The 26,360-nt window shown below is 40.8% G+C and overlaps 1 protein-coding gene across 18 annotated transcripts in view; it reads right to left on the reverse strand.

Moving 5' to 3' along the window:
• ARPP21 (cAMP regulated phosphoprotein 21) overlaps positions 1-26,360 on the reverse strand; it is a 153,399-nt gene that overhangs the window by 108,097 nt on the left and 18,942 nt on the right. For 13 of the 18 annotated variants that reach the window (XM_032360057.1, XM_032360448.1, XM_032359848.1 and 10 more), the window contains exons 2-4: positions 3,703-3,876; positions 1,781-1,947; positions 743-784 (exon numbers count right to left, since the gene is read on the reverse strand). In XM_032360057.1, coding sequence (XP_032215948.1) covers positions 743-784; positions 1,781-1,909 — 171 coding nt within the window. In that variant the 5' untranslated portion in view covers positions 1,910-1,947; positions 3,703-3,876. The other 5 variants (XM_032359804.1, XM_032359746.1, XM_032359620.1 and 2 more) reach the window with 5 other exon arrangements.

Genomic DNA, 26,360 nt, shown 5'->3' on the forward strand with positions numbered 1-26,360 from the left:
AAAGGCAATGCAAGGAAAATAAAGACAACAAACAGAAAACATCTCTGGCTGTCAACTCCTCTCCACCTGCCCAGGACATTCCCAAACCCGGATCCCTCCTAGAAGAGAACTTCAAATTGGCTGTTCAGTGCTGTCTGTCTACACTGGCTCCAAGATTCAGAGCCCTGTGTGGGTGGGGATGCAGGCAGAGGAGAGTGTGAATCACGGACTTAAGGGGCACTTTGAGCAAACTCTGCCCATCCCGTCGGAAACATACAAAGAATGAATTGCTGCCATTTTCTGAAAATGTAAAAAGAAAAAGATGACACAAATTAATTTCTACCAAAACTGAGTTTGGGAGGGATCCGATTGAAAAGATGTTTAGGATGAGGAAAGGGACCTAAACACCAGCACCTGTTTACTTCAAGGGAGAAATCAACTGGTAAGACTCACACATCTACCGCAGATTTTATTTAAAATGAAAGCAAGACAAGCGGCGACTCATTTTGTAAAGCACCGTCAAATCTGCAGTTCTGAAAACAGGATCAGGTACATAAATTTGCAGCTATGTGAACCCTAAATGCTCTAGCCGAAAAACACACAGAGCAAGAAAGACAAGAAGTGTCAACAAGAGGGGGCAGGGCCAGTAGAGCCAAGATCCACATGGGACCCTTTGAATTGGTGGCAAACCTTTTAACCCCAATGGGAAGTATGCTACTGATATCCATGTTAGCAGATCAATGTGGAATCTCCAGAACCCTACCTTGGATTTTCTTCTTTCTTGATTCTGAGCTGCCAGTCGCCTCTGTATGTTAGAAAGAAAGCAAAACAAACAAACAAACAGTAAACCAACAACCAGGAGAGAGAGGGTGAAAGAGAGAGAGAGAGGAAGTGTCACTAGAGTCCAGAAATCAATAGAAACAAGAAGGTATTAGAACCATTGGGGAGAACTTCCCCTTCCCTCGCTCCCCCAAACTTTTGACCTCCTAACTCTGAGCTCCTTTTCCTTATAGCAGCTATGAGGGAAGGGGGGAGGCAGGGAAGTTGACCTTGAAGGCTTTTGGCCTTTATGTGGTTATGTCTTTGTTCACTGGAATATAGAAAGAGTTAACACTTTTGTAATTTGGTTCAAAGAAAATCAATACAGGCTACTTGCAAGTACAGTTTGTTTTCCTTCTCCCAAATCTCTTGCTCTCATAAATCATGGTGTATTTAATCATATCACCTTTTTGGTACCATCAATTGCCCCCAATTCCCTCCCCTGCCCTTCTCTGAGGTTTTCTCTGTCTCTTCTGTCTCTCTCTGGCTGTGAATTCTAGGGCTTAGGTCTGTTCTAATATGAATTGAACCTTTGCCTGCCCTCAGAGGTCCACAGAGCTCAGGTCTTTCTTGGTCTGTCCTGAGCGGGGTCTTCAAGCTTTCCCTGGAACAGCAAATCCACTTTTAAAACTCAACCAGCCTAAGGCTGCCTCTGGGAGAAAACCTTCACAAGCTCCTTGAGGTGGTCTGGAAATCACCCTGGAGATGCTGTGCACAAATTCAGTCATTAAACATGATCTCTGGTGATTTTGTTCATCTCCAAGGGATTTTAGAGCCTCTTTTGGTCAGGAAAAAAGTGATTGAGAATTAGAAAAGGAGAGGAGTGGCTTGATGGATTTGCTCTTCATTTACTAGTCAGACTCTTAAACGGGAAAGAGAAAAAGAGAAAGAAAACAAACGTTCAAAGTATTCTGCATGTGAAAGAGAGGAACGGTGCCCAAGGGTGCAGAGCTAGGGCCGCGGACAAGCTTTCCAAGCTCACCTGCAGTTCCAGCTTCTCCTCTTCATCCAAACTCTCGGATTTCACAATCCCGTTCTCTGGAGTGGCCGATTCCTGCTCCGTCCCGCCCTCCTCCACTACTGCCGGACTTAGGTCTCCTGGCTCAGACATTCTCCCAGACGCAAATTAAAATAACAAGGTGTGATGCCCTGCAAGGTTAAGAAGTCAGAACGTCAAGTCAGTGCACGGTGAAGCACTTCCAATTATTCTCACGGTATTTCATTTCTCCCTTTGTATTCAAATTCAAACGAGCAACTCTGGCATCTCTGCCAATTTTACAGGAACGGCGAATAAGAAAGCCAGATCAAATCCCAAACGGGAGGCAAACGCACAAGGCAGATTCAGTCGCCTCATCCACACCCCCTCCGCACCCATACACGCACTCTCGCCAATACACCTTGCCATTGAAATGGATCCACAGATCTTACACGGAGACACAGAACTCCCACGTGTCCACCAGTCCCTAAACCCCGGCACAAAGGGGAAGAAGAAGAAAAAGAGAGCACTGCTCCAACTCAAGGAGAGATGACCCTCCATTGCTGAGGCAAGAGAGGGGACTGGTGTTCTGCAGTGTGTCTGAGATGATTCAAAAATTATCTGCAAGTTTCAACCCACAGACATGCTCTCCTGAGGCATAAGGAGTACCATGTACCCTACAAGTAGGGGCAAAAATCAATTTAAGAGCTAATAATTCAGTATAAATATAAGATCTAAATTTGGCAATAAACCTTTCAGGGCCAACATTTCCAGGCTTCAAACTGACAGCTACATTATTAAAAGCAAGAGTGCTCTCCAGAGCTCCTGGCAGTTGCTGGTGTTACACAGACCCTGGGAAGGCAGTCTCTGGCAGGCAGCTCTAATGAAGCTATAGCCACCGAAACCTGCTACTCCAGATCCACAGTACACTACGACACAGACGCTGGAGATGACTTTTCAAAGTTAAAGCCTGTTATTATTTTTTTCTTCCTGCCTCCCTACAACCCCTGACACTTCCCCTTCTGATATGCTGTCAAATGAGATTCATGAATAATTTAGCATTTACTTCCTCCGCAGTTTTTTTTTTTTTTTTAAAGATGTGAAGGGGAAATGGTGGGGAGAAAGGAAAGAAATACAGACAAAATGAAGAAAGGACGAAGAAAAAGAAACACAGTGTGACCTAGAAAGTCAGTTCTTCCACAGAAATTCCCAAAGGATGGCTGCCCTCTTCCCAGTCATTAAAATGGTAATGATTACTGGACAAGTCAGGGATAAGTTTCTTTGGGAGTGTTTAATTACCATTTGCTAATTCAGTAACTTTATTTCCAACTGGATATGGGAAGCATGAGAAAAATCTAAACCACGGCGATTTCTGTTGCAAATTTGCTAAGATCTACCATGAAAGAACAGATGGTATCTAATGGTATCTTTAAAAAACACAGGCTTACTTGGCAAAGGATTATGGGAATGTAAAAAAAAAAGAGTTTTCTAAAGAATAGTGCCTTGAGTCTGTGAGTTACTGGTGAGCACTACTTTTAAGTTTGGGGAGATTTGAGGATATCCATCCAGTGTATTCAGATAGGTTCCTCATAGTTCAGTGATACTGGGAGGGTTATGTGTGTCCTTAACAACGGTTCTGTTTCACATGGCAAACAGCTTGTTTCTCAAGATACTGGGCAGGGGGAGGAGATGGACTTCTGTTGCCCTAACTCGGTCTTCAAAGCATTTCAATAGAAAAGCAGATTGTGACTAGATTTAAAATGGAATGAACAAATTGAGCTCTAATTTTATAAACTGCAAGCTAATTGAGTCCCTGCTCTAGATCCTGTCTTTTTTGGTTACACTGAATGACCTCTTCTATGCGAACAGGCACATTTATAGGATAACAAAATATAGACGAGATGACAGCTGGACAACAAGGCCTTTACCTTTCGTGCAGAATTCCTGCCGTAGGTCTTGGCGACTCACTAGCGGCTTCTGTCGTTCTACACCAGGAAAATCCACACAAGTGATCAGAGACAACTGGAGTCCCATGTCCCCATTAACAGTTCGGAATGCCCATCGCCATGCGATTCCCTTACACGGTTTGACACATCGTCAACCTGAAAAAAGATGAAAAGTCAATAATAATAATTGAATAGTCATGGTAGCGTGAAGGACCAAATAAATAAGACCAGATTTCTAACACTAATGACCAGCTTCCAGCAAATCACGTTCACAGCTTGATCCAGCCCCACCTGTCTCGGGCTGCCTGCTTCTTCTCTAATGAAGGCTACAGCCCGGCTGTTCAAGTCAGAGCGGCACCCACGCAGGGAGCTAAAATTAACAATTGCATTATGCACCGAAGATTACTCACTTCAATTTTAACCTTTTTTAGTGAAATCTTGCACTTTATATTAAAAAAAAATAAAAAAAAAAAAAAAAAGAAGAACCAAGCCTGTGTGTTTGCCTCAGTGAGAATCCAGATCACCTATGAGCTAAAAGTCTTGCCTCCTTTTTAACCAAAGACATTGTTTTAATTACAGGTTAATATAAAATACTTTAATGCTGTTTCCGAGACTCCTTTCTTTAGGAAAGTTATCCTAATGAAGCGTATTCAAAGATTTTGATTTAATGGGCATTACCTATGAAAGTGAAAAAAGAAAAAGGGAAAAAGGAAACTTTCACAACGGCATGGCTGAAAGAGCTCTCCCCTCCCCGCTTACAGTTTGGAAAGAATTCCTAATATTCTCCTTGGGCAGTGAACATGGTCTCCCCTTTCCTCTCCTTCCCTATCAGGATTGCCTCCACCAGCTGGGCATTCTGCTTGACAGCACAGAAAGACTGTCAGAGGGATTCAACAGATTTGCAAACTTTGAGCCGGTTGAAAACAATCCACACTATAATGTGCACTTTCGTTTTCTCACAACTCCTACAGGAGCCACGGCAAAGACAGCTTGAATGCAAACACAGGGACGGATTCCTAATAATATTTGCCAAAACCAAGCGGTGTCGCTCCCTTCTGCTGCAACTCTGGGGCATACCTGCTAAAGCCAACAGCATGCACACCTCTCCCAGCACACACCCATCTTTGCAAACGCTAACTGCATCTCAGTTATTTTATCTGAAGTTGAAAAACACTCCCTGCCTCACCCTTGCTGCCCCCTTCCCAAGTTTAAATGAGCACAGCCGGCTCCTCGACGGAATTTTGCTGTGGCTATATTAACAACATATTGGATTACAACACCATTTGTTGTGCAAGGGAGAAACAAATGTTGAAAATGCGATCATGAAGACAGTCAATAATTTCTAGCCTTATTCATGTGTCATCAGAATGGCCAGTTTGGCTTTACAATATGTGTCTTTGGTTGTTAGACATTATACAGCTATCTACGAGAGCCAAGCGAACATGCATTGAGGAAAAAATGGATCGCTAATCAACAGTCATTTTAATTTTCCCATTTTGGCCAGTTTCACCATGACTACTACGACTAACACTCAATATTAACCAGAAGTCAGCATGTCTTAAAATTAGGATCTATTTAAGTAACCAGCCCATCATCTAATACGTTTCAGAATAGGCACCAGTGATGGATGGAATTACCACATGCTTTTTGGGTTCTGTTTTCCTTTTCCCAAAGAAAATGAAGTTATCAACGATCACCGCAATCTTTTTGTCTTCTGTGCTCTGTTCCTCATATTTGTACAGTGGCATTTAATCCAGCAGGTGAAGAGCAAACGCAGTTTTCAAATCTAAGCCTTCGATGTGTTATTCCAGCCCCAGTAGGTGGATGCAAGATATAATTCTTTTCATGAAGAAAAAGGAAGAACAAACTGATATTCACGTAACCAACCCAAAGCGTGAACAGCCTAGATACATGTGTGTGCGTAATTACCGAGACACGTTTTGAAATAGCACTGAGCTCTAAAGTCAGTGAGGTATTTTATTCTTGCATGCCTGAATCATAAAGTCATCTTCCACCGAGATAAAAGGGAATACGGGCATATGGGAATGAGCAGAGAGGAACATATGGATCACAAATATTTTTGTAACTGATTAAAATTGTTCTCTTTGCTAAGAAAGCTGTGCCAGGGAATCAACACTACTCTAGCTTTCTGTCCGCCAAACTACCCGACTCTTGCACTGCTATTTAATTTTTATCTGTTCAATTTTTTCCCATTTTCACAAAGAAAGCAAAACTATTTTTGACAAATATCTTTTGTCTAGCATTTGATTAATGGAGATACTGGCCAACTTTCAACTGTTAGAATGGGAAGGGTGGAAGGAGCAAAAGGAGACCCTATACAAAGGAACAAAATAAAACTACTATCGTTCTTTCAGTGGTAACAATATTGTAACCATAACTTAAGGGATAGTGTTTACCAAAGGCAGTCAATTGCTTGCAAAACAAGCTACAGGAAATTGATCAAGAGGGCTGTCTACTGTTTTTCATGAGGAAAATGAGGAAAATCACTACCACTTCTCATTATATTTAGGTTGTTTCTTCTTGAGCTTACATCACAGTTGAAAACAGTAGCAATTGTGGGGTGGTAGGATGAGAAAGCCAGGGAAAGGGGAGCACGCAACCACTGGGCTGGCAATTGGAGAAAGCTCAGGATTAGATTCAAATTCCAGGAGTGATTTAGCTCTCAGGGGATATCTAAAATGGGAAATCAAAGTTGAATTCTATTAGCAAATAGGGAAGATAGCTTTATTAGTCACTTTACTCATAACCCTTTTACTAAAAACTAACACAGAATGATAAGATTACTTATCCCAAATCAATACAGGTAATGTATGATGAAATGACCCAATCAACATTTATTTGAATGATTGAAATGTTTCTACCCTAATGTATTGCTCGTTCTTTCTTTCTTTCTTTCTTTCTTTCTTTCTTTCTTTCTTTCTTTCTTTCTAACTAGTAAAAGTTCTGCAACTGTATGCCACTTACAAATTGTAGGAATATTACTGATTTGTCAATGGACTGGGTGGGTTTTTGAAAACTGTGACACCTTAGAAACTAAAGGCACTTCCTATTATCAAAACAGTTATTCTGTTAATGCTTAAAAATATTCTGAGTATGTAAAGTTAAGTTTAAAGATTAAAAAAATAATATAATTGGAATATGATCCTTTCAGAAATGAGATCAATCATGAGATGAACAGACTGTACAGACTAGCATCTTTCCAGGGCAATAAAACCAATAACACATTTCACATAAGTTTAATTTCCCAAAGAAAATTTTCTTCTTCAGTACAAGAAAAGGTCAACCAGGTGCTGTACCCTCTAATTAAACTCTTTGGTCAACCCAATGTACAGGCATTTTGTAAGATTCTTGAGTTACCCAAGCAAATGCCAAAATAACTAGACAACTGTTTTGAAAGAACCTAGGGGGATATTTAAGAAAAGGAATTTTCATACTAGGGGCAGAAACATTTTGCGTAAATATTCTTATTTGAGTTTTAGGAGCTAGGCAGCTTATAAACATGTAGCATATCATATGTAGAATATCACTTTTTCTTCTTTAGCAAGTGTAATAAACTAGACACAAACATAGCAGAATCCTAGTAATGGAAATAACTGATGTCACAGCTTTGGTCATAAAAACAGCCCCACAATAATCACAAGCACCTTTAAAACAAGAGAGTTCTGAGCTCAGTGAAAACAGACAACAGAAAAAAGCCAAGTTTCCATTCCTCGTTTTTATAGCAAGTCTTATGGAACTTCTCTGCTCTGTGAAAGGATGTTCTACCTTGTGACATGATATTCAAGTCAACTAATATAACGTCAACAAAGCACTTCTTTTTCTAATACTACAAAATAAAAGTTGAATACCTCTAATGGATCCACATGAGAAATTTTAAAGATGGATTATGTAATTTTATCTTCACCATTCCCTTTGTGATTTTTCATGAAGTGGAAAAGGAAGATGACTTTTGCTTTTATAATTCTTAGATGTTTTCTCAGTGTATCCCAGAGTTAGGAAACATAAACTTGGGGAAAGTGTCTAATACACTGGATCCCAGAATAAGTTATTTGGATATCCCCATAGCATGAAGTAATTGATGAAAGTAATGACATGAAATGTTGCTGGGGTTGAGAGAAGATCTTACATTTAGGTCCTAAAAAAACAGGTTACATCACTTGGAATTTTTGGCTTAGACAAGAGGACACTTAGAAAGGACATCATAGCTATTTTCAAATGCTTAAATGAATAAAAATTCAGAGAAAGAGAAATTAGCCTTGGTCTTTCTCCAAAATTTAGAACTAAGGGAAAAAAAAAAAAAAGAACCTCTCTTTTTAAACATAGAACCACCATATGATCCAGTACAGTACTTCCAACTCCTAGATGTATATCCAAAAGGATTGAAAGCAGGGACTTGAACAGATATTTGTATACCTGTTTTCATGGCAAAGCTATACATAACAGCCAAAAGGTTGAAAACAACCCAAGTGTCTATCAACAGGTGAATGGATGAACAAAATGCACTACATACATGGGGGATAGTGGGGGATATTACTCAGCCTTAGAAAGGAACAGAATCCAGATACATGCTACAACATGGATGGACTATGAAAATATTATGAGCCAGATGCAGAACAAATATCGTATGCTTCTACTTATTTGAAGTACCTAGAATAGGCCAGCCCATAAAAACCAAGTAGATATTTCCAGGGGTTGTAGGTAAGGAAGAAAGAAGTTGTTATTTAATTGGTACAGAGGTTTTTGGGGGAATGATGAAAAAGTTATGGGTATAGATGTGATGATGGTTATGCAACACTGTAAATGTATTTAATGCCACTGAATTGTACATTAAGGAAAGACTAAAGTGAGAAATTTCGTATTCTGTATATTTTATCACAATAAAAAAGGACCTACAAAACCTTTTTCTCCCTGAATATGATATAAATCGTAAGGAAACAAATTAATATACATACAAAGAGATTAAAGGCAAAAAATGGTAGTACAAGAGAAGGGACTGTCATTCTACTTTACAAATTTCTTCTGATATATCAGTAACATGTACATGTAAAGACAAGTTCTGTGGAAATAACCTGCCCAGGTTTGTACTGGACTCATACAGATACCCCGTAAATGGAACCATCATCATTCTTATCATCATGTTAGCAGTCTTGTCTTTGGCAAGATAAGCTTTGCTATCCAATTTATTTTATCCAATGTGGACATATTCAAGAATAGAGAAGTTAGAGTGTGTCATTCAGAGAACTTTCTACTACACTTCTACCAGAATCAATGTGTGTGTGGTCAAAGTGCTCTCCCCCACACAAGGTAACAGACACTGTTCCTAACTGAAAAAGACAATTCCAGGCACATTCTTAGCACAGTGTAAACATGAGGCTGTCCATAATCTGGATGCGAGAGCCAGAAGTAACAAAGCAGCTAGCTGGTCAGTAGGAGCTTATCATGTCACTGGCTCATTTTTTCTATTGTCGAAAAGGAGAATTTTCTGACCCCAAATCAATGCCACAGAGAACAGGGCTAATAGAACTGCTACCAAAATTGAAAATAAGCCAAGACTCTAAGAAAGTATTGAGGATGATATGGGTTTGATGGTGTGACTTCTAGGACTGGGACTATTCTTGGAAATTTTAAATAGTCTCAACTTTCATGAACCATACCAGCTAATCACCACCTTTATGCCCTGTCTCATCTTAAAGTCTAAGAAGGATTTATCCATTACAAAGTAGTCATCTGCCTCCAGCCAGGTATGATTTTAAAGAAAAAAAAAAAATGTGCAAGTACCCAGAAAGCCACAGCATTCCAAAGACCCTTGGCACGAGCCAATCTAACTGACATTACATCCAGTAAACTGGACGAGATTCACAAACATATAGTGACAGAGTGGGGTCAAAAACATTGTCATTTAGATTGGGGATCAGAGCTTCTTTTAATACCCTGTGTTCCTCTAATGATAACTCTCTTAGAAATCTAGACCGGGCTCACCTAATCTTTGCAATTAATTTCCAGGATAGTGCAAGAGGGATCAACACGTTGTTTTCCCCGAGACCACTGTCTTCCCTCCTCTCACAGGAACCATAAATACTGCACAGAAATTGCACAAATGTATTGTCTGATGATGTATGGGTTTCTTTTCAAATTTTATTCTTAATGTCACATGGATCTATGTGGTTTTCTAGACATTTTTCTCAGCCTTTCTCTTTTAAAAATCCTAAAAGCCCATAAACCATAATTATCAGAATGACCTAAAGTTATCTGCTAGCTATCTGCCCAATTTCCTCCTTCTACTTGTAGAACTCACAGTACCCATCTTTCCAGAAGCCATACAGGAAATCACATGCCTGCAGGATTCCCAGACAAAATGTGCCGGGGGTTTGCAGGAAGGCATTATAAATTTTTAATGTGGAACAATTAATTAGAATCTATACTGGTGCCAGAACACATGTAACCTTTAGAAATGAATGTCTCCCCAATCTTCAGGCAAAACAAATCAGGATATCAGAGTTAGGGAGTTGCCTTGTAATTCCAAGTATAACTAAAACAATTTTTTTTTTTTTTTTTTTTTGCCAAAACCAAAATGTTCCTAGGTAATTAGAACTTCCAGGAATCTCACTGACTTACACACTCACCCTAAACATTTCTTTCAATATCATTGTACTGTGATCAACAATATTATTTCAGGGACTGGGGGGTGACCAACAGAAATGGTACTTTTGCTTGGGTGTTATTATACTCACAGGTATTCAAACTTCCAGATCCTAAATTCAGTTCAGTTCAACACAGTGTTTAAAAATGTCCTCTTTTGGAGGATCTCGATACTAAGAAAATAACCCATTATCTGTTTTCAGTTATTGTACTGGAGACACCTTGAAACGGAGCAAGGAGTTATCACAAAACACGTATTTTCAACTCTGGCTTAAAAGATTCAAAATGATAAAAATTTAGCATGAGGAGAACTGGCATTTCAAGAAAAGGGAGGAGAGAAATATTAATTTTATTCAGCACATCTGACATGAACTCTTCTCCTTCATTCCTACAAGAAGTGAAAGAAGCAACTGTCACTTCAAAAACAATGAAACTTAACAACTGTGATGCAGTGATAGGTGGCAGAGTGGGAGCTGATGTTTGAGTTATTAAAACCTTTCTTGCAGGAGAGAAGAAAGGAAGAGACATGTAGATAAAATGAATAAAAGCAAAGATAAATTGATTAATTGTTACTCTGTTGGGTATTTGAAAGGACCATAAAATTCATGTTTTTCCCAAATGCAAATTAGGAAAAATAAGAGGTTTTCATCACGATGATATCTTTATTTTCCCTTATATCAGTGTGTAGTATCTGGTGCCATAGATTATGGATATTTCACGCCTAATGTTGCCTTTTTCAGAATTATCATTACCTAATATCGTTACCAAGCCTAATCAAAAGAATTAACATAGGAGTTTAAATTACCTGCCCATGACCTCAGCGCTGCCTCCTCTGCACCCCACCCCTCCCAGCCCACAACAGAAGAATGAAAAGGTTTTCCAAGGGAGACAAGAAATCAGAGGGTTCTTCCCCCAAAATAAAACACCAAAATGTCCTAAGGGTCTTAAGGGTCTCTGACTGCAGGGGGCGTGCTCTATTCCCAAAAGGGAGGGAGAGACGCATGAGGGAGAGATGTTAGCAGAAACGGATGTATGCTGCCATCCCAAGTACAGCGTGGGGAATTTCAGGAGACACAGGCACAAAGGGAATTTCTGCTTATGGGGAGGGTAGCTCTCCGGGCTTTGATTGTACATTAGCATAGTGACAGCAAGCTCTTTCAACAGGATTCAACCACCACACCAACAAATGCTTTTCTTGAGGGTTCACTTCAACATGGATAATTTTGGACTATTTTCCATGGCTTATGACATTTCATCTTCCTATCAACGACACCATTCGTTGCTCGCCTATAGTGGGGAGGACAGCAAGCGGCCTTCTTGTCCTGTCTCTTAAGTGTGTAGTCAACTGGCTGTTGACTCCTTCAACCACTGAATCCACAGGGTCTTCAAAATGCAAATGAGTCATTCCTTGAGGAGGGCCCGTATTTGAATCAAGTCCTTAAAAATTCCTCTTCCCCCACTATTCCCTAAGTCGCACGTGGCAGGGATTTCTGCCAGTTTCAGCCTAGCTCTGTATTAACTTCAGAGCTGAGAAGGATGCCTGGCACTTGGGGAAGCAAAGGAAGTGCCCAACCTCTCTCTGCAGTCTCATCAGTGGTGGCCAGGGGACTGTTCTGGTTTCTGCTTTCTCCACCTGAAAGCCAAGGCATCTAATCACTCAGAGACCTGCAAATCCATGTGGTAAGGGCTAAGGGAAAACCCCCAACATCCACTAAAAGGTCAAAAGGCAAAACCATGATGTTTCTGAACACATGGGTCTCAAGAAGGCTCTGATAGTGGGCTTTTGCATCAGAGAGAGAGTGGGAGCTTATTTATGGAGCATGTACTGCATGGAACATTCCATGACCTTCTGGATAGGATACTAAAGAAAGGAAAGACATGGTGCCGGCCCTGAGGGAGCTGCCAATCTAGCTAGAGAATTCAACAGACCAGGAGATTTAAGAGCAAAGCAATCTAGCCAACTAAAGCATATGACACAAACGATATAGGGCACTGCTAACCAGACACTTAAGGTTTTCTCAGGGTCTTCTGTTCTCAAAGGATAATTCTGACTACAGTCTTAAGGGAACTAGTAGATACAAGGAATGGCACCCTGTGAAGCCCTCCCTCACCGGTCACCGCCCCTGTCAGTTGGCAGTGGCACCGACGTCAGGTGCAGTGCTGCTCACTCCGCCAAGAGGAAGGGGTTCTCCCTCCATGGCATGTGCCAGCTCTGCCCCTTCTTGAACGCTAGAGCCTTTTGATTTTTTTTGCTGTGTTTTTCTCTCCTCTATACTGCCGAACATAGCGCTACACAAGATGACATAGTGAAAGCCCTGAAAACCCCGCCATGGAAACGAAAAAGCCACTGTGCTGAGATCAACACACCTGCTAGAGAAGAATTTAAGCGTCTGATAGGTGAGTCCTGCTATCCTCAGACTTCCCGGAAGAAGACGTCCCCGAACGGCTGCATAAGTGAATGCCTTCGACATGTTTTTGGGTCCAGTGGGTAGCAGCATGGTGCTGGAATTCTGCCTCCCCACAGTGAAATCTCTCGAAAGCCTATTTCAAAGGTAGATGTAGGAGAGTAACAGCAAAACCATCACAGGGCCCGGGTGCGTTCCGGATCGCAAGCGCTGAAGAAAAGGCAGTCAAGTGCTTCTCAGGGTGCCTCCTTTCCTGGGAGACAGGCTAGCAGTCTGCAAGTGGAAGGAGCTATTTATCTACAGAGAAAGGACTCCCAGAGACTCAGGTAGAACAAACGTACAGGAAACGAAAGCCAATGTGCAAAACAATGTCTCCACGTTTTTATTTTTAAGCTACCAAGAGTTTGGCTTGATTTGGGTCCTGCTCTAAATATAAGCATTCGGAAGCAATGTGTGAGATGACTAAAGGAGCCACTGGAGAGGGAGTCCCCAGACAGAGGACCTGTGTATCTCGGACTGTTGGATGGTACTTAACATGCAGCAGACCCCGGTCCGCAGCACTTTGCTTAAAGGAGAAATGGATATTTTCCTGGGAGGGCAATGTTGTCAGGAAACTTCCAGCCCAGAGTCCATGTTTTTGCAGTGCCCAGGGCTTAGCCAGGAGACATACGGACTGGTGTGTGGCTGCTTGTGGTGGGCAGCCCTCCAGCCCCGGAGCCATCTGTGGCAACGCTGATTGGACCCCAGATGCTCCGCTTGGAAAGGGATCTAAAGGGAGCCTGTGGTTGGTCATTTGAAGGAGAGAGGCTGCAGTTCAAAGTTGGCCTGCCTGAACGTCAATCACATGACTGCTCCCTTCCTCAAAAGGTTGCCCCAACCTCATGGAAAGTTTTTGTTATTTTTTTTAAACAAAATGTTTTCGCTTAAAGGGACGGTTGGTTAAATGTTAAAAGAATTGGTTGCTTTCAAGATGACAGGCCTTTGCTGCTGAAGGCCTTCTCCTCTGATGGCCTCTCCCACCTTGGACGTTCCCTGGAAAACCTTCTGACAGCACCCTTCCACCCTGAGAAACCCACATGGAGGGAAATGGTTTTTTTGCATTTTTAAAGGCTCTATATTCTTAAATACCTAATACAGTTGGATAATCTTATAAAAATACGAGCTGGTGTAAGCTCTGTGTGGTATTACAGACTGCCAGAGTTAGCTGTTGAAGAAGAAAGAGAAAAAGCAGGTTCTGAGACAACTCTATGTAAAAGAGCTGACAGAAACGATTAACGCAAGTCAAGAGACACACGGACAGTGTCAACGTGAAGTGTTGAGAGAGATTAGCGTTTGGTTCCAGCGCTGAAGGTTCCTGTGACTCTTGAAGGAAAAGGGTCAAGTTGTTTGCAGGAATTCCCAAGGCTTCCTGATGGTGAAGTTGAAGATTAGGGCTCATTTTATTCATGGATTCTCTATACTGCCTAGGCTAAGGGCCTGGAGGAGGTTATGTGTGCATTGTCATTAAAATGAAATAGTCTTGAGGCTTAACTTGCTCTCTAGGCACTTCGATGGAAGAAAACTCCAATGCAAACTGACATTTCTATAAGGCATAAGGCTGTCCCAGCCACGTCAGTGTCTCCGATATGCAAACTTGCATCTAAAAATCAAATGGATATAGCATTCCTACAACAAAGTAGGGCAGCCTGATCCCTGGAATGAGGCTGGAAATTAGTATTGCACCAAAGAATAAAAACATACGTGAATGCAGTTTTTAAAATTTGCAAGAATGTACATCCAGGCTCCAGATTGGAAATGCCAGGCTGAAATTGTCTGGGAAAGAATCGAATTTGTGATTTGATGCATCACAAAAATAAAAGATCTGCCAGTCGTATATAATATGCAATACTCAGCTTTTGAGCTCCAGCTTATTTGTGATAACTTCAAGGTTTTAAACATAAATAAAAAAGAAGTCAGTCATTGTATTCATAATACATAGCAAGACACGCTCAGAAGTAGAATCTGTTTTTGCTGGATATGGTCTCCTAAATAAAAAGTCCAAGTCCAGAAAAAGGTCTCAACGTGGGGCAACACTATACAGTGGGGGAAAAATAATAACTTTTCTTTACTCATAATGGTAAATTAGAAAGAAAGGGGAAGGAGGCAGGGATGGAGAGAAGGGAAGAAGGCAGGCAGGCTGGCCCAGCTGTCAGAAACAACACACAAAATTAATCTGTGACAGTGGCACATGGGCTGTTTGAAGGAATTCGTGATGAAGCCTGCAAAACAAATTAATTTTCACAAATCGATTTAAAACTAGAAAGACAAAAAGAGCCAATCGCCCATTATTACTGACATTTAAACAGAGACAAGATTGTTCATTAGATAAATAATATGTTAGGGAGAGCATTGCCCTGTATTTGCTAAAGCACGGTATATAGGAAAATGTTCTCTGCACCTCCAATGATTACATATTTTCACTGGGGAAAAAAAAAAAAAAAGAGGAAGATATAAGGAAAGTAAAGAGCATAATGGGATCCTGTTACCTTTCAAAAGTGATCTACACGATGACAAGAAAAGTAATTTGAATGTGTAAGTGCCAATGAATTCTAATCATATTAACATGAATGACTAGCCTCACAAGGTTTACATACTAAGTAAGGATGAAGGTCTATGTATGCATGTATGTATATATGTGTGTATGTATCTATCTATCTATCTACCCATCTATCTTCTATCTATCTATTGTCTATTGACAGGGAGTGGGGAGGGAGACAGAGACAGAAAGCCTGTGTGCTTGTGCATATATAATTTGTACAGTCCCAGGTCTTTGAAACAATCCTCTGAGGTCTAAAGTTATTCTTATAACCTGGCAGGTTCCATTGCAATTATGGAAATACTGGCTTTCTGTTGGAAATTCTGCCTATTCCTATGAGGCTTGTGCAGAGATGCCAGTTTCAGGTCAGGCCATGATTATTCCAATTCTCAGAGACCCCAGCCTGAGCAAGGGGACAGTAACTCATGAGCTGAACATGCATGCTATTCCCTTTGCTGGTAACCCACTGGGCTCACCAAGATGCCAAAGTTAAGGTGACTCTGCAAACCTCAAAAAAGTACTGCCTATCTAGATACTCCCTGCGGGCTGTAGCATTTATACATGAATTTGGTGAGCCATATTTTAAAAGATTTTTGTTCTTAAAAAAGTGCTCTGGCTATCAGTAAAACCTACCTCATCACCTGGCTTTCTCTGGGCACAACCTAGGCTTTGTTGTCAATTATGTGCCCTGGTATCATTATTAAAAACTAGTTAGAAAATCTAGAAGATTTACTTTTAAAAGGTGTTATGATGCAGCATTTTCACATATTTTATTTTTTCAAAAGTTGTATAAACAAATCAGGGGTAAATTTATTCTGTTGTTTTTTTCTTTTCTCCTTAAAGCACTACAGCTGAATTATTTGGGCAGTTCTCTTAGTGAATTTTGGAAGATAACGGCAGGCTTTTCTTGAGATAAATACTGGGGCAAAATTTCTTTTCTGACTGACAATAATAAGTTACTGATATTATATTCACCATGGTATATTTAAAGTGTACCCTCTAACCTTTTTTTTTTTTAAGATTTTATTTATTTATTCATGAGAGACAAAGGCAGAGGGAGAAGCAGGCTCCCTGCAGAGCAAGGAGCCCTATGCAGGACTTGATCCTAAACCCTGGGATCATGACGTGGACGGAAGGCAGATGCTTAACAGAGTGAGCCACCCAGGTGTCCCCTCTAACCTTCTTAATACAAACTCTCTCTAAACACACACACACACACACACACACACACACACACACACACATGCACAAACACACATCTGGGATATATGTATATATAGGATGCAATAAATACAAAATTTCTTAGAAATAACATCTATAGCTTTCCCCCAAAAGATTTGTGGCTCCTATTTTTAATCTATCCTTATTTTAGTAGGATATGTTTCCACAAAAATGAATACTTCTGTATTTAGGACGACTCCTGCCTCCAAAATAAATAAAAACAAAGTCAGATGTTTACAGGATGTTCTAGTCTGCATTTCTGGTATACAGTGTTATAAACCTGGCCTATAAAAATCTGCCTTTTTAAAGTCTGTGTCTGTTCAAGGTGGCAAAATGCCTGCTCCATTGAGGGCTTCCAGAGTGCGTTACTTCGGAGTACTGGTAGATCGATATCATTCAAAATTTCCTTGCAAGTTAAGCTATTGTGCCCTCTAACTCCCCATTTCAGACTAGATTGTATTTCCCTTTAATTAACTCTAAGAATCTTTCAGTGCTTCTCTCCTCTTCTTTTCTTTTAATGCAGCACCTCTCCAACATGCATTAAGAAGTAAGCCAAGCTGCAGATGCCGCTGGGCTTTCAGTGAACGCTGCAAAAAATACTTGCTTCTTTCGGGAGACTCCGTCTGTTACTTATCTCTCTCTTACCAAAGTTCTTTAATTTTTTTTTTAATTTTTTTTAAAGATTTTATTAATTTATTTGACAGAGAGAACTCACAAGTAGATGGAGAGGCAGGCAGAGAGAGAGAGAGGGAAGCAGGCTCCCTGCCGAGCAGAGAGCCCGATGCGGGACTCGATCCCAGGACCCTGAGATCATGACCTGAGCTGAAGGCAGCGGCTTAACCCACTGAGCCACCCAGGCGCCCCCCAAAGTTCTTTAAAAACAGTGACTATCCTGAAACACCTGGCATTCAGTAATGGCTTGATGAAGCACTCATTTAACAAATTAATACATAATTTTAACAAGTCATGAGATTACAGTGCCTTGTCATAATGCAAAACTGTGGCGGTCTCCCTTTCAAATTAGCTGTTATTTCCCCATCATCATTATCATTGTCATAAATCACATTGGAAAAGAAAACTACTTTTACTGTGATACAATTTAAGATTTATATAAAAATAAAGGGGCACCTGGATGGCTTAGTCTGTTAAGCGTCTGCCTTCGTCTCAGGTCATGATCTCTGGGTCCTGGGATAGAGTCCTGATTCGGGCTCCCTGCTCAGCGGGAAGCCTGTTTCTCCCTCTCCCTCTGACTACTGCTTCCCTTCCTTATGCTCCTTCTCTCCCTATGTCTCTCTGTCAAATAAATAGGGGGCGTCTTAAAAAAAAAAGAAGTTTCAAAAATATATAAAAATAAATATATATGCTAATATGAACAGTGTCAACTTGAAACAATTCCAATACTCTGTGCCTGACATTATTTTGATTAAAAATTTTAGTATAAATAGATTAACCCTTCAATGTCTCATTTTGGAGTGGAGGAAACTGAGTCACAGAGATATGAAGTACCCTAGCCAAGATTTTACTCTAGGAAAGGGTGGGACTAGAGTTCAAATCCTGACAAGAGGGGCACCTGGGTGGCTCAATGGGTTGGGCCTCTGCCTTCGGCTCGGGTCGTGATCCCAGGGTCCTGGGATCGGGCCCCACATCGGGCTCTCTGCGCTGCGGGGAGCCTGCTTCCTCCTCTCTCTCTGCCTGCCTCTCTGCCTACTGTGATCTCTGTCAGATAAAATAAAGAAAAAATCTTTTAAAAAAAAAAAAATCCTGACAAGTTCCCAAAACTTCAACTTTAACCACAATACTTTGAGATGAATGGTGATTCACGGGATAGAGTGTATACACGTGCTTACAGCTTTCTAAGTGTTCTCAAGTGAAACTATTTTACTCTTATATTCAAAAAAGTAAACATAAAAATTGAGAAGAAACCAAAAAATAATGAGTGAATTCAAATTGGCTATTTGCAGTGTTAATTGAACCATGAAACGTGTTTGTGGTTGCAATGTAATTATCCATTTAGTCAGAAAACATGGAAGTAAAGACAATGCAGAGAATTGTTAATAAAATCAAAAGTACAGAATAATTACATCTAATCCAGTGTGCAATAAAAGGAACTAAGTCTATGAAAACATGTTTTAAATGGATGCCAAAGATGAAACTGAAGAAAATGACCCTACACACAAACCAATGTAACAAAATTTTTCAATCCACTTTTAAAATGTCAAAGGAATCTCAAAACTAGTCATATAAACACTGTGATATAAATTAAGACAAAATGTGTTTTGTGCTTGGAATAAATATGAAAATCAATACAACTCAGTTGCATTAAACAACCTAAGTCTGTAAAAATTGCAAGTCAGACTGGCTCAAATTTCTTAAGAATTCAAGGATGTTTTAAATGGAGCCACTGACTTGAATATTGTGTTCTAAACAGACCTCCCTCTACAAAAAATCAACAAAAAGATGTCAAGAAAATTTAACAGTATGTGGACAGACCCTATAACTTCACTGAAAGAAACATGATTCCCTTCTCCTTTGTCAATTTGGATTCAGAGAAAGGTACATGGATGACATCTGTAATCGTCTATAGCTTTCTCCATGTATGCTCCTCTATTAGACCCTTTCACTGAGCAGTCCCCATATAGGTTTGTCACTTTCAAACACCACCTGCCTGCAGTCACTGTTCTTTGAGGACAAGGAGCAAGTCTGGAGCTAACATCTGAGAATTTGGAGAAGGACCAGTCAATACCGTCAGCAATGATCTAGGTATTTTTAACACCACAACAACACACATCATGTTTTCCTTCCAAAACCATAACAAACAGAATGAATCTAATACTCTTAGTAAGTACCTGGGTAGGAACGAGGGGAACAGAGACAACTAGAACAGAACCCCCCTCTTTAGGAGGACCTGGACACAAGGCTTCGGAATTGTATTGATTGTTTACAAAATTCAGTGGAGTTCATTAAGTGGCTCTTCAAAACAGGGGTACGTCTAAACAGAAGGATAATGTCATGAACTCGTGATGTTTACCCAGAGAGTTTTTTCTCGCTTCCCAAATGAAAGAAACAACGGATCCTCAATATTTGATATGATGTTTTAACCTCCAAAATGGATGTATTTATATTAGGTAAAACAACTCTACAGTAAGCCCTTTTAAAGGACCTACAATGATTGCTCTGTAGAAATAGATACATAGATGTGTGGTTATCTAAGTCCAGGTTTGATTCTGTAGGTTCTTTAGAATGTCCACGAATAGAATTTTGCTCAAAACTTTCCAGTTACTTTAGCTTCTTTACTTCCCCCTAAAAAAAAAGCTCTCTTATCTTTAATCAACATATTAAACAAACAAATAAACAAAGAAAAAGCTTAGGCCAAGGGCGATGATGATGCCCCAAATCACATGTCTGTCTTTGTAAAGGCCATGTCACAACTGGGAACTCAGTTCTAGGGATGCTCCTCGTTCACTAACCTTCCCAAGCTGCTTCTGTGCATATGTAGAAAGACACAAATATAAACCAAAAAATGCTTATATTAAACATATGCGTTCTGACTTAGGATAATGGTACCCTCAACTTTATCTTTTAAAATAATTTCTTGAAGTTCTGCAAATCCACTGACCTCAAAAGGGTAAAATTCTTGCTTTCTTCACCAAGCTAAGATTTTTCATATAATGTGAATGTCAGAGAATCATCCCCTAAATTAGACAACGTGCGCGCACACACACACACACACACACACACACACACACAGAGCAGGTGGGTTAAGCCACTCAGAATGTGCAAGTGACACTTCTCTCAGGCCCCTCCCCGAATGCCAGATCTGGCCACATTGCAGCCTGGGGTTGGTTCCAGCTCAGAGAACAGAGTAGCAGCTGCTGGGAGCTGGCAGCAGCTCAAGTCTCAGCTGTATTCTTGGCCCCCTGCCTCCTCCAAGCACTTACTAGGGGCGCGTGACCAAGGAAACAGCTGAGCCCCCACCTCCAAGAGGAAATGCAACCGCCACAACCCCCACCACCACCTGCTCTGGGGCCAAACAACTACCACGTTCCTGCTGGCTCTTGCAGGGGTAAAATGGACTGCTGAATCACTCCCGAGCACGCCAGAGCTGAGGGGCTCTGACTGGGACAGGCAAGCAAAGGCATGGTCTGACAGGCTGAAGCATTAGCCTGTCCGCTTTGGCAGGCGGCCTGGGGACCTGAACTTGCAAGGGAATCAGATCTGGTCCGGATGTTCAAATCACAGGGTCCTAATCGGATCCCGGACATTGTTTTCGACATTCTCTGTAGAATTGCACTCAGATACCCCTTTCCTAAACAGAAATTTTGATTTTGACTTTGAAAATCAAAAATAGTGGGCTGAAAAATTGCGGAGAGCACAGGAGGCTGGCAAGTCATTTCCAAATTCACCGATTTCCAGGAGTCCTCTCAACACAACAGAATTATGAAAATGAAGTAAATGCATTAAATGTCCTGCTCCTCTCTTGGCCTGTGACTCACAGTGTGGCCCTCTTAGGTGCCCCAAATGCAGACACAGGACCGTGAAGGTCCGTGGGGATGGGCATGCCGCTTCCCAGAACAAGGCTCTGACAGCTTCAACTGCACTCACGTCAGCACTATTAAGAGACATCCATGACTTCAAACATTGTGAAATCTCACCCTCCTCTGAGGACACGCCTGTCCGGATCAGTCTCAGATCAACACAGGAGGTTACGCTTTATGCTATTAAAAATTCTTCTGGAGAAGGACAAAATGTTGACACTCTGTGATGCGCGTGTGGGGGTCTCTCATTCGATTTCTTCTGTTTGTTGTATCTTTTAAAATCTTCGTAATACAAAGCTTGAAGTGTAACAGTTTCTTTGGGATGAAATGATCTTTGGGTACAAATACTATGCCCCTAGTCCAGATGAGAGAGATTCTGATTTCTGGGAGCTGTTCTTTCCAGGGAGATCTGGTTCGGGTGTTTGGAAATCTATTACAGACTGTGGCTTCTTTGAAAAACTGACCCATGTCTAGTTAAGGTTTTTCTCCCTAGGAGTGATATGAGACCATTTTTGCTTCAACCCTGGTGTATGGTTTGAAACATACTAGCTCTAGGGCATCCTGGTGCTAATTTTTTACCTTTCTGGTCAACCTCAGGGGTGGACACGGATCACTCTTCAAGGAAGGACCTCTTGGGGGATTATTTCAGCTGCAGACTGCTGAGTAGCCAATGCCACACTTTTTTCTAGAATAATTTATATCCAAGAACTGATGGAGGTGGGAGCATAAGACCTGGCTATCTCCACCACTGCAACACAACCTGAAGATCATTCTAGCTGGAGAACATCCCATGGAGTTGGGAGTTGTTCTCATCCTTTGGCCTGTACTGTACTGTGGCTTGCCTTCTCCCTCTCTGCCTCTCCATAGCATTGGTCCCAAGAACTCTCCACAGTAAACATCCCGCATACCACACTCCATCTCAGAGTCAGCCTTCCAGAAGCATACCTGGGACACCTCAGGACATCCCTTTGGAAGGTGAAAATCACACTGTGGCCATAATAGAATCCAGCTTCTGACTTACTGGTTGGCTTAAAACCCTTGTTAGATTCTCCAACACCAGACACTTCACTGCTGCTAATTCAAATCTTTCAATATTGTATAAAGGTATTAAAACACATATATACAATTTGCGTTTATACGCCAAACCATAATTCTGAGTTAGCAGTTCTTAACATGACCACATATTATATACTTCTGGTAAATTGAAAAAAAAAAAATCTGTGACTCCCCCCAAAGTTATAAATTCTCACTTACACATGAAATAGGATCCTATTTTTTACCTCCAATTCTCAGAGGCCACTACTAACTTATATAATTCTCCAACATCAAATCTAACATATGTCTACTTGTTGGCACCTCCAAAAGTTACTGTCCTAAATGTAATTCCAAAGCCACCAGCAATTCACATGATGCTGATACAGAGTATACACGAAGGATATCCATGTTAACACAGGAGTTAACGCCTATACAATGTTAAGCAGTTTATATAAATTATTTCATTTGCTTCCCCACAATCACACATAATTAGCTATCATTGTTTCCATTCTACAGATGGGATAACTGAGACTCAGTCAGGCCAAGAAATTTGCCCAAGATTATACAAATTAAAAGACACCGACCTACCCTCACTTCAACCTCAAGAGGTATTTACTATTATTGTCTATCAAAGGATTCTTTTAGGGAATAAGTAGGACATAATAGGGTTAGTTAGAACTGATTGTGCTGATTTTTTAAAAATTTTATAACCAGCTCTAAGAAATATGTAAGTGTTCTGGCTTCTCTGTGCCCAAATTCTAATAACAGAGCATCTTGAACAATTATAATAACAGCTAACGTTTGCATAGTGTTCCTAGATGTTGAGTGGTATTCTATGAACTTTGCCGGTAACGACTCTCACGCTGGTAAGAGTCTGTCTTGATGTCCCATCATTTACCACTTCTTCCGGATAGGCATCGGAGAGGTGAAATTTTAACAGCTTGAATCATTATTCTCATGAGCACAGCTCAATAACTGATTTTCATATAAGGACAATGAATCAATAAGAGAATATTAAATAGTATTAGGTATTTGATGTTTTACAAGGCTGAGGAAATTCGTATTTAAATTGGTCAAAGTGAAACATGCAGTCTCTTGGAGGACCCAGCTCTCATCGCACAGACAATCCATGTGTGTGTGGTCATGTGTGTGATCAGGTCTGTTTACATAGTGGAGTCAATAAACAATTATTTACCCAGCTCCAACTAGGTGCATGGCATTCTGCTAGGAATCGTGAGAGGTACAACGATTTTTATGGTCCAGCATCTGCCTTGAAGAAATGTATAGCGTGCTGAAAACGAAGACTCACTCAACTCAGCTTTTCAAAGACTCATCTTCTCTTTTTCTCCATTAAGTATGTAAACAGTGAATTCCAAAGGACTCCTTATCAAATATTTCACTAATTTCCAAGGGAAAAGGTTAGATTAGACTAATTCTTGATTTGAAGAAAACTCCTTTTCTTCCAATAGGATGAAGACAGTGGTGTCCTACAAGTAAGCAGGGGAATATTTACTCAAAGGCCTCGGTGAAGAATTACAAATCCGAGTCTGACAATTACTCATCAAGAAGTGAACTTCAGGACTGTAGTTCCTCATTATCTCAATCTGTTATTACACACACTGAAGAGGTGGAAGTAACCTCCCTCTATCCCTCCCAAGCACGTCTCTCTTTTTCCAGACCTTTCTCCAGGAATGGGATGTAGAAATCGGAAAGGAGGGCACAGGCTACAGCCAGTGGCAAGAATGGTTTAAAAGAGGTAGAGGAGTGGGGCGCCTGGGTGGCTCAGTGGGTTAAAGCCACTGCCTTCGGCTAGGGTCATGATCTCAGGGTCCTGGGATCAAGTCCCACATCGGGCTCTCTGCTCAGCAGGGAGCCTGCTTCCCTCTCTCTCTCTCTCTGCCTGCCTCTCTGTCTACTTGTGATCTCTCTCTGTCAAATAAATATATAAAATTAAAAAAAAAAAAAAGAGGTAGAGGAGTGAGTTTGAAGCAGTGATGAGCGTTTGGGGCAAGTGTGCAGGAAAAGGGGCTGGCAGAGTTTGACTGCTCACGTCTGGAAAGATCAAACTAGAATAAGTAGCCAAAGTCAAGAGCAAGCACAGCGAGTGGTCCTCTGCTGGCTAGACCCACCCTTTATAGATGTCATTTTGCTCATTTCTCCGTGTGGGGACAGACCAGCCCCTTGGGCCCCCCTGGGGAAACTAAAAAGAACAATTCAAATGTAAACATTTAAAAGAATTTTCAGTAATTTAGAAACAAGACCTTATGATTGTTTATGAAACCACCTTTTGCAGGGAACCAGGTCAAAAAGAGAAAAAAGTCAAGGTCGGTAACCCGGGAAGGCCTGAGAAGGATGCCAGGAAGGCTTGTTGGGGCTAGAGCATGGATCTGGCCCTTGGCAGGGTGTCTCATGCTCTCCCTGTGCCAGCAGATGGTGCAATGCACACCTGCGACACTTGTCACAAAACGGCTCTCTGCAGTTTTTATTACGAGCATTTACGTGAATATTTACCCATCTGGGGGCCAGTGTACATCTGTGTCTCTTGATTTAGTTACTGCTGACCAGTAGAGTGCTTTTGGTAGAAAACAGGAAGCCTCTACACTAGTTGGGGCCACAGACCACCCCTCCATCCTCCAAAGTTTTCCTTCTTTGGACAAACTTATTTTTATAACACGTGAGAGATTATGACTCAAAACCTATATATTAACCAAGATGAGATTAAGAAGTCACCTCCTCCTTTATCAAATCCCTGTCTCCTCACTGCCACTGCCCGCAGTCTAGTCTTCCTCTGTGTGCACACTGAGCACCATTCAGGGCAAACACCTCCATTTCAGCGCTCTTCACACAGGGTCCTAAATTTGTCGGAAGCTCAGGCTATATGTTCGTCAAGGTCAGGGACTGTGCCTTGCTTATTTCTGGATCTCTAGGAATCACTAAGGTATCTGGAACATAATAGGAAATTAGCAAATGGTTCTCAAAAGATCAATGTCTTCTGTGAATGCCTTCTGATTATCTGAACCAGGAGAGATGGATTACTTTTGCAATTGTTTAAAATATTAACTGCTGATAGTATATCGAGAGTATTATAAAACATTTAAGGCATGTGCATTGGAAAAAACTGGCCTTGTATGCTATGGTTTAGGAAGAACACAACTCAGACTGTAGGCATTTTCTAGAAATATACTGGTCACCTATTCAAGAAGTCCAGATCTTCTGGGGAAACTGGGCATAGTTTAATAATGACTCACAGTGATGATTTCTGAAATACTTTATCTGATTCATCCATAAGTACTTATTGAGTGACTAGATTATTATTGACTTCAAGGGGGTACTAACTAGCATTTATTTACTCAGTAGATCGATATATTAAGATTACACATTGCTGAAGATCAATAAGACACAATAATGCCAGATGCACTCCTTTCTATGAATTCTGGGACAAAAGATAGAATGATAAGTGAATTTAGGGACGTCTGGGTGGTTCAGTCAGTTAAGTGTCTGTCTTTGGCTCAGGTCATGATCCCAGAGTCTTACAGTGGAGTCCCTGCTCAGCGGGGAGGCTAGCCTGCTTGTTTCTCCCTCTGCCTGTCACTCCCTCTGCTTGTGCTCTCTCTCTCTCTCTGATAAATAAATAAATATATATATATATTTAAAAAAAACAAAGAATCATAAGTGAGTTGACATGTAGATCAGTGTTTTTCAAACTTTAGGTTATGATCTGTGAGGAAATCACGAAGTCAAATCATTGGTTTAACTTCAATTTTTAAAATGAAGTAAACAGAACACAGGATAGAGTGGAATGAAATGAACTAGACTAGAAGGGGTAAGAATTAGAGAACCTTATGGCCCTTGGTAAGGCTAGGATTTCTTTTGTAAAATTTTCTCCCACACACACACACATGTGTATGTTCTGTACATGGGTACCTATGTCTCTGTACTGGGAGTTCATATAAAAGTATTTTTAAAAATAAGTCTGTCAGAAAAATCGCTGGAAGAGATCAGATAATGTTTTCCTAAATGAAGAGTAATTTGAAATGTATATGTAACTTGTGTCTTGATTACTAAAGTCAGCGAGAGAAAATACTGGCTGTGACAGGGTTCCTGCTGTGAAATCCAAACATTATTTGTGAGATGCAAAGACCTTATCATTTAAATATGAGGATTGATGCCTCTGATAAAGATAGAGCATCTTCGTTAAAACAAACAAAT

This window comes from Mustela erminea, chromosome 1, assembly GCF_009829155.1.
Source record: "Mustela erminea isolate mMusErm1 chromosome 1, mMusErm1.Pri, whole genome shotgun sequence".
Taxonomy (NCBI): Eukaryota; Metazoa; Chordata; class Mammalia; order Carnivora; family Mustelidae; genus Mustela; species Mustela erminea.